At 37.6% G+C, this 19,005-nt stretch overlaps 1 protein-coding gene across 2 annotated transcripts in view; it reads right to left on the bottom strand.

Moving 5' to 3' along the window:
* Positions 1 to 17,075, bottom strand: part of LYPLAL1 (lysophospholipase like 1) — a 28,262-nt gene extending 11,187 nt beyond the window's left edge. The window contains exons 1-3 of one of the 2 annotated variants that reach the window (XR_013992678.1): positions 16,811 to 17,021; positions 11,119 to 11,218; positions 1,963 to 2,132 (exon numbers count right to left, since the gene is read on the bottom strand). Coding sequence is in view for 1 of the 2 variants with exons in the window: in XM_081039458.1 (XP_080895584.1) it covers positions 1,963 to 2,132; positions 11,119 to 11,218; positions 16,811 to 16,904 (364 nt within the window). In the remaining variant the exon portion in view is untranslated. Of the gene's footprint in view, positions 1 to 1,962; positions 2,133 to 11,118; positions 11,219 to 16,810 lie in introns of both variants that reach the window. The other variant, XM_081039458.1, reaches the window with a different exon arrangement.
* Between the last annotated feature and the right edge of the window lie 1,930 nt (positions 17,076 to 19,005).

The raw sequence follows: 19,005 nt of genomic DNA, 5'->3' as shown, positions 1-19,005 counted from the left end.
TTCCTAAAGCACAGTTCTAATTAACTATACGACTCAAAGACTTTCTCTAATCGTCCCTCACTAATTACCTATAGAATGAGGGATAAAAGGGGAAACAGACAGAATTTATTGAGAGCCTAGAATGAACCAAGTATTTTACAGACATCATCCGCCAGTAAAAACAATGTATTATTATTCCCACTTTACAGATAAGGTAGCAGAAATTCCGCGTGATAATCGAGGGGTGAACCAGCTAGGCACTGGTAGACGTGAGACTGGAACCCATTTCTTTGTCACTACCCATTACGGCCTCCAGCCTCTTAGTCCAGTAATGAGTAAACAAGGCATTTTCCGTTCAGACCACTGACCTTCTGCTAAAACTACATATAATGTCCAGACAAAAACAAGCACTACTTTTTCCACTTCTATGTACTGTTCATATCATTCTCTATGCCTGATCTCTATACTACAATAGTTAAAACTTTATTTATCTATGCATCGCGAAATCTCAAATGCTACCTTCCTATTAAACTCTTCTCTAATAGCCTCAAATACATATGATCTTGTCTTCATCTAAATTCCTGTGGTACTCAGTTACTTAAATCATCAATTCACTGATCAGGTCATGCCATTCATTATACATTTCCTACGCATTGGCTCTGTGCCAGGAATTGTGATGGGTCCTGGGAAATAGTAAGAGATACACATGATCATGCTCTCTGAAGAGCTGTCCGTTCTATTGCTTTAGGGTACTCATCACTGGCTTGCTGGCACTGACCCACTTATCACTGTAAAGCACCTCATGGGCTCTTCCAGGTTGTAAGCAATTATGAGACCGATCCTATGATTTTGCCATGTGTCTGTTTGAGCATATAATACATTGCCTGTCACACTGGAAGAACGCAGAAAATATTTGGCAGATGGCTGAATGGTGGACTCAGTCATGCATTCACACATTTTGAATTCAATCTTGCCATTATGTTGCATAATCCATCCCCTAGGCTGAGATGGGTGCCCTTTCCCAGGCTCTTCCCAGACTCCCTCAGAATGTCCTGTACTTATCTCTATTAGGGTGAAATATAGTTGTTAGATGTCGTACATAGAAACAGAGTTAAACACTGAGGAGGAAACAGGAAAGTGATGCCACTGGGCTGGAGGGCACACTGCTTTTCACTAACAAACGTGGAAGCTGAAGGCAAGGCAGACGGACTTCATCATAATAGGTCATCTCTCAACTTAGTGAATAGTTCAGTACTTCAACAAACGCAAAGGAAGTTAATTAATTTACCTTAATTCTGTCAATAAAGTATTTCAATGTGCATCTCAATATTTCGAACATGAGAGAAATACTTTGCTTTATAACTTCATTGTTAAATAAAACTCATTATAGTTATATTTATAATATCTTCTGTATCAGTCACATTCTAAACAGCCAATCTCATTTTGTATCTATTATAGAGATTTTATAGGTTATGCATTTGATGATTACAAAAATCAGTATTTAGTAGAATAAAGAGCTTATATAAAGGCACATTATATCCTCTTGGAAACAGAGTTTGCTAAAGATGGTGAACAAAAGTTTATAAAAAATTCCTTATTCCTGTGATATTACCTCTGAAGTGTTTACTGTTCATGAATTTGATGTTATATTTTAACATCGTAGCAATAATAGTTTAAACATATTTATAAAATTTAAGCCAATTAAAATAAATTGTTTTAAAACTGAAATGAAAAATCTCTTAATAGAAAATTAAACATGAGATTCTCAAATTGTTATTATTAAAAAGAAAGTGAATTAAAGTTTCATGAGCTGTTGTTAGTAATTCTAATACCTTTGAATCCCTTAATATGTAAAGTTTATGAAACTATGAACAGGTCCAAAACTAGACAAGTGGTTCTAGTAAAGGGATTCCAAGTAAAGGGTAATGCATTGAATCAAACAAAAGTGAAAAACATTAAATGACCAACATTCAAAGGTCTTACCTACTAATATCCTATTCTTCTTGATGCCAGTTTTCACTTCATCATCAAGCAGATCTGTCAGCACTTGACACATCTCATCAATTGATTCAAGGTGTTCTGGGCAGTCATTAGATATTTTAAATCTGTCAAACCATACATTGGAGACTCCACCTTTCAAAGGAGTATATGGCCTGTTTAAAACCAACCAACCAACCAAACAAATAAATAAAAGGAATTACATTAAAATGGATGTTTTAATTTCTAAAACATTAGTGTTTTGAATAATTTTCATTTTCTCCAAGTTGGGTGTTAAAAAATTCATATTAAAATCATCCCCATGCATATTGCATTCACTCATTTATACTTTTATTGATTCCGTTAACATTATCCACTATATCAAAAGGACCCCACAATCCGTGAAGATCTGCCCTTGAGCAGCATCCAATCTTTGGGACCAATGGGTGGTACTGAAGGCAACAGGAGAACTACACCCTAATTTTTCTAAATTGATCACAGCACACCAAAATAAATGGGCACCCACTTTGGGAGCCAGGAAATCAAGAGGTTTATTTTGGAAAGTTTCTTAGAGAAACTGAAAGAAATCTGGAAACAAGAACTCACGTACAGAGAATCTTTTGTTTATTTACTAAAATAGAACCATGTGATAAACATTATTTTGCAACATGCTTTCTAAAATTTGAATGTATATTTTGAATATCCCTATTAGACAGTACATAAAAACTTAATTTGTTCCTAGTTTATGAAGATACATGATATTTTGCAAATATGGGAAACTGTATATATGTGTGTGTGTACGTTTGTGTGTTGTTTTGATATTTTTCATCTAAATCTTATTTATTTTTTGTACCTTTCTTCCTCTCCACTCTTACACCCTCTACATCTTGGCCCATATACTAGATGAACCTTTTTTATGATCTAAAATATACCCTTGAATGTTTTTCTTGTACACACATTAAAACATACATCTTTACAGGATATTTTTTAGAGCACTATTGCTTTTCAAAAATCAAAGAGCCTATTTGATTTATTTATGTGCCTTTTCTCCTTTAACAATACCTCACGGAAATCCTTCCATCTGATTTAGTTCTAGCTCACCCTTTTAAAGGGCTATATAATCTTATGATAAAGATGTTCCAAAGTTTAGTCAGCCATTCGCCTACTAACAGGCATTTATTTGGTACTCAGTTTTTAGCCACTAAAATGCCTCATTAAACATTATTTGCACATATTTTTATGTACATATTTTTGTATACACACTTTTATGTACTGGAACTTTTTATTCCTATGAAACAAAGTCCAAAACTAGGACAGGTGGATCGAAAGATATAATTTTTATCTTAATAGATGTTTGAAAGTCACTTCCCTTAAAGCTATAAAAATTAACATTTCTACAAGAAAGTAAGAGGACATCGTTTTCGCCCACAGCCCTAATAGCAATAGGTGCTAATATCCTTTAAAGTATTACCATTGAAGAGTATTAACTATAATTTTAAAATCAACTTTATTGAGGAATTGACATATATAAAAGTACACATTTTAAGTATATAGTTTAAAGACTTGACAATGTAACCACCATATCCACAACGACATACAACATTCCCTATACCTCAGAAAATTCCTTCATACCAAGAATTCCTGTTCACCTCCCAGGCAATCAGAGTCACTTTATCACTACAGATGAGTGTTGCCTGCTCTAGAATGCCACAGAAATGAAACGACCTATTCTTATCATTTGCTATTTTTTCTCTTGTGGTTTTGATTTGTTTAATTAGTTTAGAAAAGCATTTCATTATTGACACTTAAATAGTTGTCATTTGTATTTTAAAATACACTTTTTAAAATATACTTTTATATGTTGATATTATATATTTAAGGTTTTTAAATCAGATAAAAGACTATACATTTCATACAATCTGGCTTTAAAAAAAAACAACCCTAAATTTCTGTGTCTCCTGATTCATTTAAAAAGCTCTTTCCAATCCATATATTTAACATGTGGAATCCAAAATTTTATTCTAAGAGTGTTATTCTCATTTTTACATTTAAGTCTTGAGTTTTTCTGGAATTTTTTTGTACGTGAAGTGACCTCAGGGTTCAAATTAATCTTTTTTCATATGGATAGTCAACTGTGTCTGTACTACCATTAAAAAAGCAATAACCAAACTTACCTTTTTTCACAAAGGCAAAATTCCATCTTTGCCATATATTTAATTTTATAGTTCTGAGTTATCTAGTCTCTCTCAACCTAGGTTCTGTGAGAGAATTACACCCTAATGCCGAATACATACATTACGAAAGGTGCCAAATATATATATATACACACATACACATTTTAAGGGAAAAAATGTATTACAATTGTAATACTCAATATGTACTGATAGAAAAAGATGAATACAAGTCACGCTTGACTTCTGACAAGAGGTGCTCAAAGTGGTGACCATCAGCGTAATTTTAATAGTTCTTTCCTTTCTTAAAATGTGTAAACCTTTTTTTTAGCCCCCTCTATATATATGATGAGTAGACTTTTCTCCATTGCATCTAGAATGGTACCAATTCTATACTAGCCTTGGGAAAATTAAGAAAATAGTTACTCAAACCATTTTTTTTTTGTGTTCTGTGACTCAGCTGAAGAACACTAGTTGAGAAAGGCTCTATTTTTTGTTGTTGTTGCTCTACCGATCCATTTAACTAACTGTTAGGATCACCCTGATCGTAGTACAGTGGTTTTGGAGAATGTTCTGAAGTTGGGCAATGCAGTTCCGCCTCTACCTACCATCATCACCCACAGTCTCCTTTTCAGACTCGTCCTGCCTATTCTCAGACATCCATTCTTATTTATTTATCTACGAAATTTATCAAATACTCAGTAAATTTTAAAATAATTTCAATTAATTCTCCTTAAGAGTCCTTGTGGGATTGTAAGTAATATTGCGTTCTTGTCTGGAAATGTACCTTTCATGACACAAATGTGAGAGGAGGGGAGATTTCGGCAGACTGAGGTCTTCCCAGGATCTGCCACACTCTCATCCTCAGCTCAGGCTTCTCCTGCATTGTTCTCTAGACTCTCAACGGGTGCCTCCAACATAAAATCCTGCACCAGCTCTTCACGAGGACTCCCATGGAGCCTGCAGTCTCCCTAGTTTCTGCAGGCCTTCTGACCTCAGAAGCTGCTTTGCTCAAGAGAGGTAAATAAATTAAAATCAGAAGGGGAGAGAAGACAGAAAGCATTTAAGCCTCTCACCTCCCAGAATGCCTTTCTCAGGATTAACTTTCTTAAAGTTCTCTGAAAATAAAAGCAGGTGCTTTCCACCTAGTATTAATGTCACTGTCAGGCAAAATGAAATTCCAAACTCTATTCAATTTGTCACCAAAACCACAGTGATCTTGTGAATGAAAACTGAACATACTGCCCCCTTTAAAGCAGAATACGACTGTTACTATCTTGAATTATTTCTACTTCCCTTTTCATTTTATTCTATTTCTCTAAGTGTTTATTTGTCTGGCTAAGCACTTAAATAAGGATGATATCATAGGCTAAGATATGAATCATTCTGGGAACTCAGCCATTAATAGAAAAAAATTATATTCACTTAGCTTTTGGTCTCCAACAGTGCCTTTCTTAATTAGTGATAGATGCTCCATTGAGGTGGAATTCCAATGGAAGTTTTACTAATATATAATAGTAGCTTTTTGTTCTCTCTAAGAAAATTAAAATTCTGTTCAAAGGAGATAACTGGGAAATTTTAATGAGGAAAAGAATAATTTAGAACTCTTTTGTTAAGAGCACATAATTGAGAATGCGTAACTCTTTTAAGTTGTTAAAATAACAGATAAAGCATAATAGTAAGAAGGTTTTTTAAAGCAGCTAACAAACTGGTACACATGTTATACTCATTCACCTTCTTCTTGAAATAAATCACTTTATTAGCTGGTATAAAACAGCTCAGACATTACCACAATAAATAAATATGTTTGGCAAAGAACAACTATGTGCCTCCTAAATCAATCAATCAATCAAACCATTACACACTGGTAAAATATTAAGCTGGAATAAAATGGGCAAGGTTAAAAAAAAAAAAAAGAGTTGACATTCAGCCTGATACCAAGTTCTGTTTTGATCTCTGTTCCCTAAAAGTCATAAAATCAAAAGGTCAGTCAGATGACATCATCTGGCCAGTCTTTCTTTCTGTCCTCCTTTCATAGCGGTCCCCACAGTGTTCACATCACATTTCCTTCTTGGTTTCCTTCAAACAGGACAGTCTCACTATTGATCCAAGAGCTTTGCATGTGCTATTCCCTCTACCTGGAAGGCTCTTTGTCACAGTGATACATAGTGGGCTCCACTGATCACTGAGGTCTCAGCTCAAATATCACCTCTGCAGGGGAACCTTCTTTGATCCTATAATTTACAGTACACCCCCCCCACCTTTAACCCTGCAATGCACACACGTTGCCTCTCTATCCCGTTACCCTACTTAATGTCTTAACAGAATTTATCACTATTTGAAGTTAACATATTTAATTTCTCTCTCTCTCTCTCTGTCTCTCTCTCTGTCTCTCTCTCTCTCTCTCTCTCTCTCTCTCTCTTTTCCATTTCTCTGTGAGTTCCCTGAGAGTGGAGACTTTACCTATTCTAACCCCCGTGCCAACAACAAGTATTTGTTGAACGATGAATGTCAATAATCACTTGTGCCACTTGGATAATCGGAGTCAGATAGCAACAAGAGAATATCTAAAATTGTTTTATTTTGTTCTGAATAGCTTTTGACTTTAATTCGTGTAAAATCCATATTGTGATATCTAGGAAAAGGTCAAATTTTTCTTTCGTTGCTTTTGAAAAAAAAAGCATGTTTCTAAGAAAACAAGTTTTTATGTACTAATAAGTATTTAAATGTGCTCTTTAAAATACTTAACAAAAAAGTAAAAGTATTTCTTCAAAATAGCTGTTTTTAGCAGGGCTCCTTACCAGTGAAGTGTACCTGTAGCACAGATCTATTGGTATCAGAAGAGAGATCCCTAATATCGTGCTACAGATAGAAATCTTAAGTGATAGAATCAAGATGAATTCATTGCTTACTGCACTGAATACAAAAGGGCCTGACCCTGTTTTGGAATACATGTTTAATGAAAAATATAAGCACGCACTTAACGTGAAAAAATAGTGAATCAAGAAGTAGAGACACTATGCAAATTTTACTACTTTTAGAATTTTTCAAAACACCAAGAAAAACTATATATCATCATATAAATTATTAATGGCTTGTTAAAAAATTGTTATTTTTTAAATGGAAATTCTAATAGTAAATTCAAACCAAGAAAACCTCTAATTACAAATACAATTCAAGTCTGTCATAGAAATAAAAATCTTTATTGAGCACTTTGGTTAAATAGAGTCCAAATTAACATAATGAAAAAATGAAGCAACATTTTCCATTTAAATCAACACAGCAAGCTAATTGCTGACTTTTATTTAATATGCCCCTAACTGAGTTGATTAAAAACATCTATTAAATAGGCTTGAGGAAAAGAAATATCTTATAGCCAAAAGTGGCAACTTAACAATTTAATCAAAACATACTGATAGGCTGTAACACACCACAACTGGGTAAATATAATAGACTACTTTCTCCTCTTAAATTCTTTCAAATATGTATGCCTGTCGAAAGCAAAAATTGTAGCCTTATTTGATAGTTTTCAATGTATGTAGATGACATACATATGACAACTATAACATAAAGAGGGGAGAATAAAGGAACCTGTATGGTTGTAACCTTCTAATAGGTAAAAAGTTTGCTACATAGCTTGTAATCCCTAAAGCAATCAGGAAAAATATAAGACACATGAAAATAGAGTATTACAAAAATTCAAATAATCCAAAAAGAGGTTGGAAAGGGAAAAGAGAAAAAAAAGTACTAGGCTTAATTTCAAACATGTTAATTGTTACATTAAATGCAAATGGTCTATACAGGTTACTTAAAAGACAGAGACTATCAGATTGGTTAAAGAACAAAACAAAGTCCAAATACATGTTGTTTATAAAAAACCCTTTTTAAATATAATGATATAAATAGGTTAAAAGTAAAAAGATGGAAAAAGACATACGATGTAACACCAATCAAAAGAAACCAAAAGTATGGAAAAAGATGCTATATAAACAGTAAATATAGGAAAGCTGATATATGTTATATAATTATTAAACAAAGTCTACTTGAAGCTATTGCTAGAGATAAAAATGAACATTTTATAAAATAGAAGTAGCTATTAATGGGGAAGACAATAACCCCATACAGGCATGTACCTAGTAATACCGGTATCTCTTAAAAACACACACAGAGAAAAATGATAGAACTAAAGGAAGAAACAGACTAATCTACAATCACAACTGGAGATTTTAATACCCATTTTTCAGGACTTAAACAACTTAGAAAAAGAATGACTAAGCAAATATAAAATTTGAACAATACTATAACCACCTTCAACTATTGACCTTTATAGAATTCTACATATAAAAATGCACATAGTACAGTCACCAAGACAGACAATGTGCAAGACCATAATATAAGTGTCAGTCAATATCAAAAGACTGAAATTGTACTGAAATTTTCTCTGATCAGCAATGAGATGTAAGATGAATGAACACTACAAAATCTTCAGTCAACAGAGATATGATTCATATTTGAAAATTAAAATATTTTATATCTTGTAGTTTTAAATTATATATTGAATTAAGTTTCTAATTGTTCTGAGAGTCTGAGACATCTGGAATTAAAACTTGGTGATGTCTGCACCTCTCATAAAACAACAGAAAAATGATTTCACAGTAATGTTGAAATACATTTTTTAATATGACAAAACATTAAGTCAGTCTTGCTTGTTATACTGTTCATAAGATCCCTTTCGACATTTGGAAAATCATTAAGTCAAAGATTTACAGCCATTGGTAGTCCTTGATCAATGACATTTGATATCCAACGTGGAAAAGGACCAGTGAAATACAGCAGTTACAGAGTGTAAAAGTTGCTGAATATTTAGCACAATATACTTTGATAGGTCAGTTGAGGGTTCTGGTGGTTATATTTGAAAGCAATAAGCATATTTTGCAAATTTACTTAATTTGTATATTAGTAGCAAACTAACTGGCATTATTATCCTTAATTACATGTTTTATTTCACTGTTTTATTTTATGGGGCCTGATCAAGATAGAGGCCTGAAAAATAATATTCTACAACATAGATAGATCCTATTTACAGTAAAAACATATATACATATATATACATACATACACATACATATACACATATATATATGCATACACATACACATACATATACATATATACACTCTTTCTGAATATTGCTGAAAAGCTCTTGAGTTCCAGAATAGGAAATTGCAAATTGCACTGAATTGTGAGATCTTTATTTCCTCATTTTAGGAATCTTAGAATCAGTGAAAACAGGAAAGCAAAATTTTACAACTCTGTGTTCACAGGAGTAAATTTGAGCTGAGAAAGGCTTTTGAAGGAAAAGGGAATTTTGTTTTTAATGTTCCTGACCTAGAAATTAAGTCTAAAAATAAAGGAAGCCTAGAACAAAAAGACCTGTTCTTAGGTGAAATCTTGACTTTTTTTTTCTTTTTTCTTTTTTGTATTGATTCAAAGACAATAATACCATTCATACTTTAATTACCTCAGATGTTTTTCTAAAATATAAACAGCTGACCACACTGCAACATAAAGGAGTAACAAGACTAATCATCTAGTATGTGTGGGATAGAGGTGTAATTTAAAGCAGGGTTTCTCATCTAAGGAGCCATTGAGATTTGGGCCTGGATAACTTTCTGTAGTAGAGGTTGGCTGTCCTGTGATGTGTGGGGTGTTTAACAGGATCTCTGACCTCCATCCACTAGAGGCCAGTAGCCTTTTATGTTGTCTTTCCTCCCAGACACCAAAAAGGTTTCCCAACATGGCCAAACGTTCCCTGAGTGACAATTATCTCTGCTTAAGAAATGATTTAAGTCACCTCATTAAGAAAAAAAAAAATCTTACAAGTTCAAGAACTACAACTCATGAGAAATTTTAGTAAAAATGACGATTTGATCTAGAACAGTGGCCCCCAACGTACTATAACGGGAACTCCTTTTTAAGGTCTAACACTATGCCGTCCCTAGCCACCCACGCACAGCTATTGAGCAATTAAAAACGTAGCTAGTGCAACTGAGGAACTGAAACTTAATTAATTAAAACCAAATTGACATGTGCTGTACATGTAAAATACATATCAGATTTCAAGGATTTGGAATGAATAAAAGAATGTAAAAGATCACTTTAATAAGTTTGTATTGATTACATGATGAAATGATAATATTCTGGATATATAAATACTCCTCCTTAACACTAAGTTAATAGAAAAGTAAACAAAGCATTTGCATAAACACACAGTGTGCCTCATAAAAATAACCAAGAACAGATAATGAGACATCAGATTGGGGTGCATAGCTCAGCACATTATTTCGCTTACACACAAAAGGATTTGCATACTCCAGTTTAAAACGTGTTCAGAATAAGAGACTATGCAGATGCTAATTGAATAGTTTTTAAAAAGGCAGTTAGACTTCAAAGCCACGCCAATCACATCACTGTGCATCTCCAGGTTGTGTGATTGAAATACATATTAGTCAATTCTGTATTCTTATTCTTGTTTACCGATTCAAACTGCTTCACATTAATTCTCAAACCTTTTAAGTACAGAACGAATGCTACAGATCTCTACTCCAGAGATTATGAACTCTGGATTAGAAATTATTTAAAAGATTTTGCTTGTTGAAATTAATAGTTTCTTTTTGGGATGAATGGGGGTGGGGAGAGAGTTTGAAAGAGGAGCGATCTGCAGACCAGAGGAAGCTGAGTCCTACAGGCCAAGGAATGCTTTATTACGAAGAGGGAATAAATTACTCACCTAGCAAAACCTGGCCCAATAGTGTAACTGCCACACACAGACACATAGACACACACACACACACACAATTCTGGAAATAAAGTACCCCAATTTAAAATGTTTTAAATACAGAATTAAGCTTAAAGAACATCTGGCAGGTACACCTATTTATATATGTTTTAGGCCACAAAGTTATACTGAGTGACATCAGCTACCACATACCTGGCGGGAGCTGTTGGGTAAATAACTTTTATGTGTTGGAATGCTAAATCTTGATTTAAAACCTCCTTGATCCACCTTCTCAATCCTTTTCCAGAATCACCTGGTGAATAAAAAAATCGAGAATAAGATAAAACATTTTTACAATACAGTGTATTTAAAAGCAGTCTATAAGCTTCATATAGCAGAGGATGGAACAAGGAATAAAATATATATATATATATATATATATATATATATATATATATGCATAAAAACAACTATACAGAAACTGATTTGTCAATATGAATTAATTGACCGGGCATCAATAGGTAGGAATAATTTTGATTATTTTTCTCCTACCTTCACCATTGATCACTTTAAAAGAATTGTTTAAGCTTGAGTTTTAAGTTTCCTCATTTGTTTAAAGGGTATAATAGGGACAAATGAAGTAAGTCAATTTTTCTAAATAAAAAAATTCTATTTTTTTCTGACTTTAAACACAGTCATTTCTTATCTTTATTCTTAGAAATAATAAATTCCTAAAGTGCTTATAAACTTTTCTGGTTGGAACAGTCTAAAACAATTTTCTTGGTTAAAATCCTTCAAAAGAGGTATTCAGCATACTTTTATTTTTAAGTTGAAGAAATTAGAATTTAATTTTGATAACATTTTACATGACCAAAAATAAAGATTATATATTCCAAGGCTGAAAAATAACCAAAATTCATGTAAGAATTCATGTGTGTACTTCCATTAAAAAGAAAAAATAGGAAGGAAATATAGGTCCAGTTCATGAAGTGCTGAAGAAAAAAATTTAAAGGTAACAACTTAAATTTTTTAATTAACCAATTCATGAGGACATCAATTCAAAAAATAGCCACTGAATATCTATTGTCTCAGGCAGGAGCTCATTGTCAAAGGCAGTGATGGCAGGGGGAGGGGAAGAATCAGATCTTTATGGTGAGAAGCAGATCTTTGTCAAATAATCATCTACCTAAACGGAAAGACAACTATGCCCACTGCAAAGATGAGACACAGGGTGCTGCACAGGCTTATATTCAGAACTGACCCAGGTAAAGACTTCAGGGATAATGTCACTAGAAGATAAGCTCTGCAAGGCAAGGTTCATTTTGTGTTTATCCTGTGAGATATTGCTTCATGTAACCTAGAACAGGACTGACACAAACTGGGCATCCAATAGGTATTAGGTGGTGAATGGTTTAAACTGAAATCTACAGGATGGAGAAAAGTGAAGTGCAGAGGGAAAGAGCATCTCAGACAGCACATGGCAAACGCTAAAACCCTTTACAGGAAGGAGCAGTAAGTATGACATCTGAGAACTAAAACATGGGAGGATGAACAGTGAATGCAAGATGAGCTGAGGCACTCTTCAGAATAACTGCAATAGAGAGTTTGGCTGTCTTTGTCCCCAATTCCTAAGAGGGACCCTGTAAATCTGTAGAATTTCCTCAGTGATTGAATTGTCTTTGTTATTCATAGAAGCGCCGTCAAATCACTGCATGGTTTCTGCTAAGGAGATGACTCAGAATGGGAGGTGGCCAACCAGGAAGGGCGATCATGTCATTAGAAGATCAGGGCTTTGAACAATGATGTATCAGTCTCACCTCCAGGGAGTAGAGGAGGCTGGAGATTGAGTTCAACCCCAAATCAATCATGTCTACGTAACAAAACCCAAGTAAAAACCCTGGGTAGGAAGCTCAGGTGAAATTCCCTGCTTGACAATATTCTTTTGAGTCCTGTCAGACCTCAGTATGGGGAGGGTAATGCATCGCCGAGGATGACAGAAGATTCAGGTTTAGAACCCTCCAGGCTTTTCCCTATGTGTCTCTTCTTTTGGCTGGTTCTCATGTGTATCCTTATGCTATAGTAAAACTGTAATAAGAAAACTGTTATAATAAAACTGTTGTAAGAAAAAAACGAGGCGAGAGAAAGTGTGGGGAGCTGACAATTCCTAGGAGCATGGAGAAGCGACTGAGATATTTTTCTGGCAGGAGGGTGGTATGCTTCTAGCATCACTCTGAAAGCTGTGTGGAGACAGAACCAACGGACAAAAGATGTGGGGGAGGTCAGTTAGGTGGCTCCAGGTCAAGTGACAGATAGTAGACTACGGTAACAGCAGTAGACAGAAATAGGTACTCGAGGTAAGTAGGACAAAATTAACAGAAATTACCGATAGATTAATTAGGAGGGGTCCATGGTGAAAGCTTTTAAGGACGATGGCGAGGTTTTGACCCGGACAGTTGGGTGAATAATAGTACTGTATGGACATGGAGACAGGAAATCATGACGCAGAAGGTCCATCCATGCTAAGCGTCGGGCGTCTCTCTGTAAGGCACACAGGGCCCTACACCTGGGGTTGAGCAAACTACAGCCAGCTTGAAGACATAATCCAGGTCCTTAGAGTCATATGCTAAGAATGGCTTTTACTTTTTTAAAGAGTCATTAAAAAAAAGTAAAAGACAGAATGGAGAAAAGGGAAAGGAAGGGGAAAACTCTGTGGGATATTTTATGTGACCCACAAAACCTAAAATGGTTACTGTGTACCCCTTTACAGAAAAAGCATGCCAACCCCTGCCCCACATGACCTGGATACCAGGACCCTCTTGGATATTCCCTCTAACTTCTCTCACTCCAGGAACAACACTAGCCTTACTGCTGTTCTGTGAACATGTCAGGGGACCCACCCAGGCCCATGTCCTGTTTTTTCTCTTCTCTGTAACAGTCTAACCCGATGCACACATCATGCACTCATTAAATCCAGCTGCTGACGTGTCACCTTCACAGCGAGGCCACTTGGATCACCTTATTTAAAACTGTAACCCCAATTCCTCCCGTCCTCCTTATCCTGCTTTCCTTTTCTGACAGAACTCACTATCTTCTACCACTATATATCATTTGCTCCACTAGAACGTAAACTCCACGAGAGCAAAGACTTTTGTTTGCTTTGTTCACTGTATACCCAGACCCAGCAACACTGCCTTGTACGTAGTGGCCAACTAATGGATATTTCTTGAATGAATAGATTAATGAATGAGTGATTACCACCCAGTTGGATAAACATGTCTAGCACTCGATGGAGACATAAAGTGGAACACACCTTTGTGTCACTTGTATATAGGTAAAAATATAATCCGTGGGCTTATGTGGAGTTTAGCCCAAGGCAAAAAATGAAGGACTAGAAGAGGACCTAGGACCAAATTTTGAGGAACCTTAATGATCAGATAAGAGGAGGATGAGTCTGCAAAATAAACCAGAAGGAGCAAATAGGGGTAGAAAGAACTGGTAGAGAGTTTCAAGAAAGCTGAATGCTGCTGACAGTTCAAATAAGAGGAAGACTGAAAAATGTCCATTACTTGAAGAGCCAACTCACTCAGTTTGCTGAGACTTACTATAAGGGGAGAAAGATATGCATAGTTTGGGCCTGTGTGAACCTTCTAAGCTTAGTGTGGATTACAGACATTAAATTAGGTAATTACAAATATGAATACTACTGAAATGAGAACTATAGCATCCTAAGGAAACATATAACAGAGTATATTACTCTAATCTGGGAAGCTGAACAAAGCTAATTAAACTATCATTTGTTTTTATCATCCTGAAAAAAAGGTACTTCTTTGGCATTTTAGTAGCAGGAAAGGCTCAAATTAAGTTGGCTCTATGTAACTTACATTCCCACTTCTTCTCCTATGGCTGTCATACATATTCTAGAAAAGGTTTTTAAGATTAAAAAAACAACAACTAAACCTGCCTCTAACCACTCTCTTTCAACCTTCAAAAGCAAACTGAATGCTACAAAACATCCATCCCTCCAGTCACAAAATCCTCCTTTTAAAAAGCCAGCACTTTATTCCAAGAGTATGGTAAAACTATTAAAATTGGTTTGCCCATATTTGGATGAACTAGAAGCCAAACACATATTAAAGTCTAATGTAAAATCATACTCCTAATAAGAATTGTATTTCCTAAAATGGAGATCTAAATACACAAAAAATTGCATTATACTTGCATAATTGGCAGGATTCTTTGTTTAAAGTACAAAGGGAATACACACACACACACACACACACACACACTTGCATGCAATGTACAACTCAGTTTCATAGATATACAGTTACAGGTTATAAAAATGTCATAATTTGAAATTGAAAAGGGTTTAAGAATATTTCCTTTGCTAAGCAAAGTGGTCCAGGAAAAAAAAAAAAAAGTTTAGGAGTATTTCCTAAAAATATTGTAAAAGAATTAGCTGACTTCTTAAAAGGAGTATGGTACTGGGGAATTTCTGGGTGCTGCTACATGAATGAGCACCCTGGGATCCCTGAACAGGACCGGCAAGGGTCACCTAGTTGTAAAGCTTCGCCGTTACCTAAGACACCTCACCTAAAGGCTCTCAGTCAAGTGTTTCCCTTTAAACATTGTGGGCACTTTGCTTCCCTGTTTCCCAAATGCCACATCCCAGTTCCGCATGTGTTCGCCCTTACCCATCCAGAACACTGACTTTGGAACCAGATCTGGGTTCAAGGCCCAAACCCACCACCACGTACCAGTAGTAGCCCAGTGACCTTGGGCAAGCCGGTCAACCTCTCAAGACTCACTTTCACATTGACAACAGTCCCCACAACTGCCCGGGGCCAGGTCCCCACCCAGTCCCTCTGCAATCCCCACCATCTTCTTTAAGCCTACGCAGGCATCTCAGCTCAAAGGCCACCTTCTCTGCCAAATCGGACACGCTCTTCATCTCCCACGTGCCTTGAGGCGCCTCACCGGCTTTCCCCTCCAATTCCTTGGCAGTAAATCATGCACCATCTTGTGATGTCCCATCCACTGCTGACTCACACGGACTGAAGTGTTTTTGTACCTTTAGGCAGGCCCCCCCCTGAGGACACGGGCTGCATCTCATTCCTTTAATGGACATGTCTAAGGACGTAACCCTGGGCCAAGCACTAGGGATGCAGAGATTACAACAAAGGCCCTTCACCGGTGAGGAGCTCAAGATCCCGGGGAGAGGAGGCAGGAGTCACTACGGAGGAGGATGAGAAACGCCACCCGGCACCAAGCACGGGTTCCCAGATGTGGAAGGGGCACATCTGGGGGACACGCAGACTTGGGGCGCTTCAGGACAGGAGAGGGTTCAAGGCGAACAAGGAAAGGGGGAGCAGGAGAGAAAAGGCAGGAAAGCCCTGGCACGACGCTTCCCAGTGAAGAGACGCCGGATAAGTGTCATCGCGCTGCGCGTCGCGTCGCCTCCTGGAGCTCGGGGACTGCAGGCGGGAATGGCACGGAGCCCAAGGCGGCTGACAACTGCGCCCCCCAGGCGCCGCCCCGGAGGAGAAGTGCTGCAGACTGTGTCTCTGGTGCAGGACTTACCTTCCTACCTGGCTCTGCTTAAACCTGGGGCGGGGACGGGGGTCGCCCAGCGGGGAATGTGGCGGGAGGAGGGCCGGCCGCGCGGGACACACAGGCCGCAGGTGAGGGCGCTGGGCCCGGGAGGGAGCGCACGGCAGAAAGAAAGGGAAGACAAGGCGGGACGGCCGGGGACGGGTTACCATGCTGCCCGTGTGTCCACAGCCACCCTCTCCGAGACCACCTGGCCCCATTGGGGCCCCAGGCCTCCTCCACGGGGGCAACACTGGGGGGACCCGGGGGACAATGTGTCCCAAGCTGCAGGAAGCAAGGATGTAAAACTGGACTCCACCTGAGCCGTGCAGGAAAATCAGAGAGGCGCTGTGCCTGCCAGTCGGCGACACCATGCACCGCTGCAGGCGGACTGAGCCCGACGCAGCAGCCATGGCCGCCGCCGCGATCAGTGGTGGAGGCCCCGCCCCTCCGCCCTGCGTGACGGCGCGGACGCGCACGTACGCCCGCGGGGGCGCGCCTGCAGGAGCGCGTGCGCACAGGGCCCGGCGCTGTCCTGACTGGGGGAAGCTGAGGGCTGTGCTAGGGATGCTGTGGGTTGGTGTTTGCTGAGGATGGCATTAGGCAGAGGACGGCTTCTCTAAGGCCAACGAAATACGTATTCGCTCTATGATTTGTATCTGCAACCCTAAACTCAAGGTTACCCTTTGTGGGGGAAAATGGTGGTGTTATTATGTTCAAAATTTAACAGATGTAACCGTCTTGTACCTTCTACTTTCAACAGGATGTTCGTAGCTATTGGGATGTGGGATAAGACAGCTATGTAATAACAACTCTATATAGTTTTTTAAACATAGCTAACAAAGATTCACAGAGGTACCATGTTCACACCCATTACGATGGCTATTATTGAAAAAAAAATGGAAAATAAGTGTAGGTGATGATGTGGAAGAATTGGAGCGCTGCGCACTGCTGATGGAAACGTAAAATGGTACAGCAGCTGTGGAATCAGTTTGGCAGTTCCTCAAGAAGTTAAAACAGAATTTCCATATGATCTAGCAATTCGACTTCTGGATATATATGTGCAAAAAAAAAAATGACAGCAGGGACTCAAGCAGATACGTGTACACCAATGTTGACAGCAGCGTGATTCACAATAGCAGAAAGATGGAAGCAGCCCAAAGGCCCACCATGCGACGTGGTATATACGTACACTGGAATATCATTCAGCCTTAAAAAGAAATGAAATTTCGATACATGGTACGACGTAGATGAACCTTGAAAACGTGTTAAGTGAAAGGACGAATACATAATTCTACTTATGTGAGGTACCTGGCAGAGGCCAATTCATAAAGACAGAAAGTAGAGTAGTGGTTACTAAGGGCTAAGGGGAGGGAACAATGGGGAGATACTATTTAATGGCTACAGCCACTGAACTATATACTTAGAAATGGTCCAAATGGTAAATTTTATGTACATATTACCACGATTTAAAAAATACCCCCGCCCAAAGAATGGAATTACTTTCTATATAAAGACCTAACCCGAGACATCTTTTAATATTGAGGGCTGTAGCCCCAGCAGGTGGCTCTTTCCTCATGTAAAATTCAAAAACAACCCAGTAGAATTTTAAGTGCCATTAAATACCAGTATGATGAAGTCTGCATCATATTGAAGCAATTGCAGCTGATCTTTTATTTGTTGAAGGTAATCACTCTGCTCCCAATTGACTAAACTGCTTATCATCATGGGTCCATTGCCAAGATAAGCTTTATACTATCCCAGTGTTACACCAACGGTGTAGATGGGAACGGTCCTATTTGCGATTAGTCAACCAGATCTAAAAGGAACTTTGAGTCCTTTCACTGAAACCTATAAATCTTCAGCTGAGAGTAATAAGAGTGAAGTCATCAAGAAGGACATGCTGGGTTGAGCTCTGACACTCAATTCTCCAAAAAACAAAAACAAAAACAAAACAAAACTTCTCTCTCTAGACCGGCCTTCCTCACATGAATTCTTGATAATGTTCAAGAGCCAAGTGAGAAGAGGGCAGTGCTCTCTGCTAGGAGAAGCCACATGGAAATATTCCAGGTAAAGCTTTAAGTTCTACTCTTCGAACACTATTTACTGCCAGAAAACCTTGCTGTGTGCAATATACTTTTGAGACACCAAAAAAATCAGAAACAATTATTTAACTCAATGATTATTATTGTTGCTGATGATAATGACAATAACCATCAACTGAAATCCACTGACTTCCTAGGTGCCAAGCACTGGAGTAAGTAAATTCCTATACAACTCTGTACCATTATTATCAATTTTTGCCAACGAGGTAAAGGACTTGGCTCAGGGTCATACTGTCAGTCATTTGTAGAGTCTGGACTCACATGTTGGGCCTATCTGACTCCAGAGTTCAGGTCCTTAACTGTTACACACATTTACACATTAACTCACAAAAATAAGACCAAACATGTTCCAACTATTTTATTTGAAAACAAAAACAAAACAAAACTTCTGGGATTTGGACTGTAGCCC

This window comes from Rhinolophus hipposideros (genome assembly GCF_964194185.1).
Source record: "Rhinolophus hipposideros genome assembly, chromosome: 26".
NCBI lineage: Eukaryota > Metazoa > Chordata > Mammalia > Chiroptera > Rhinolophidae > Rhinolophus > Rhinolophus hipposideros.
Note: the sequence above shows the minus strand (reverse complement) of the source record. Positions and strands in the feature narration are given on the sequence as shown.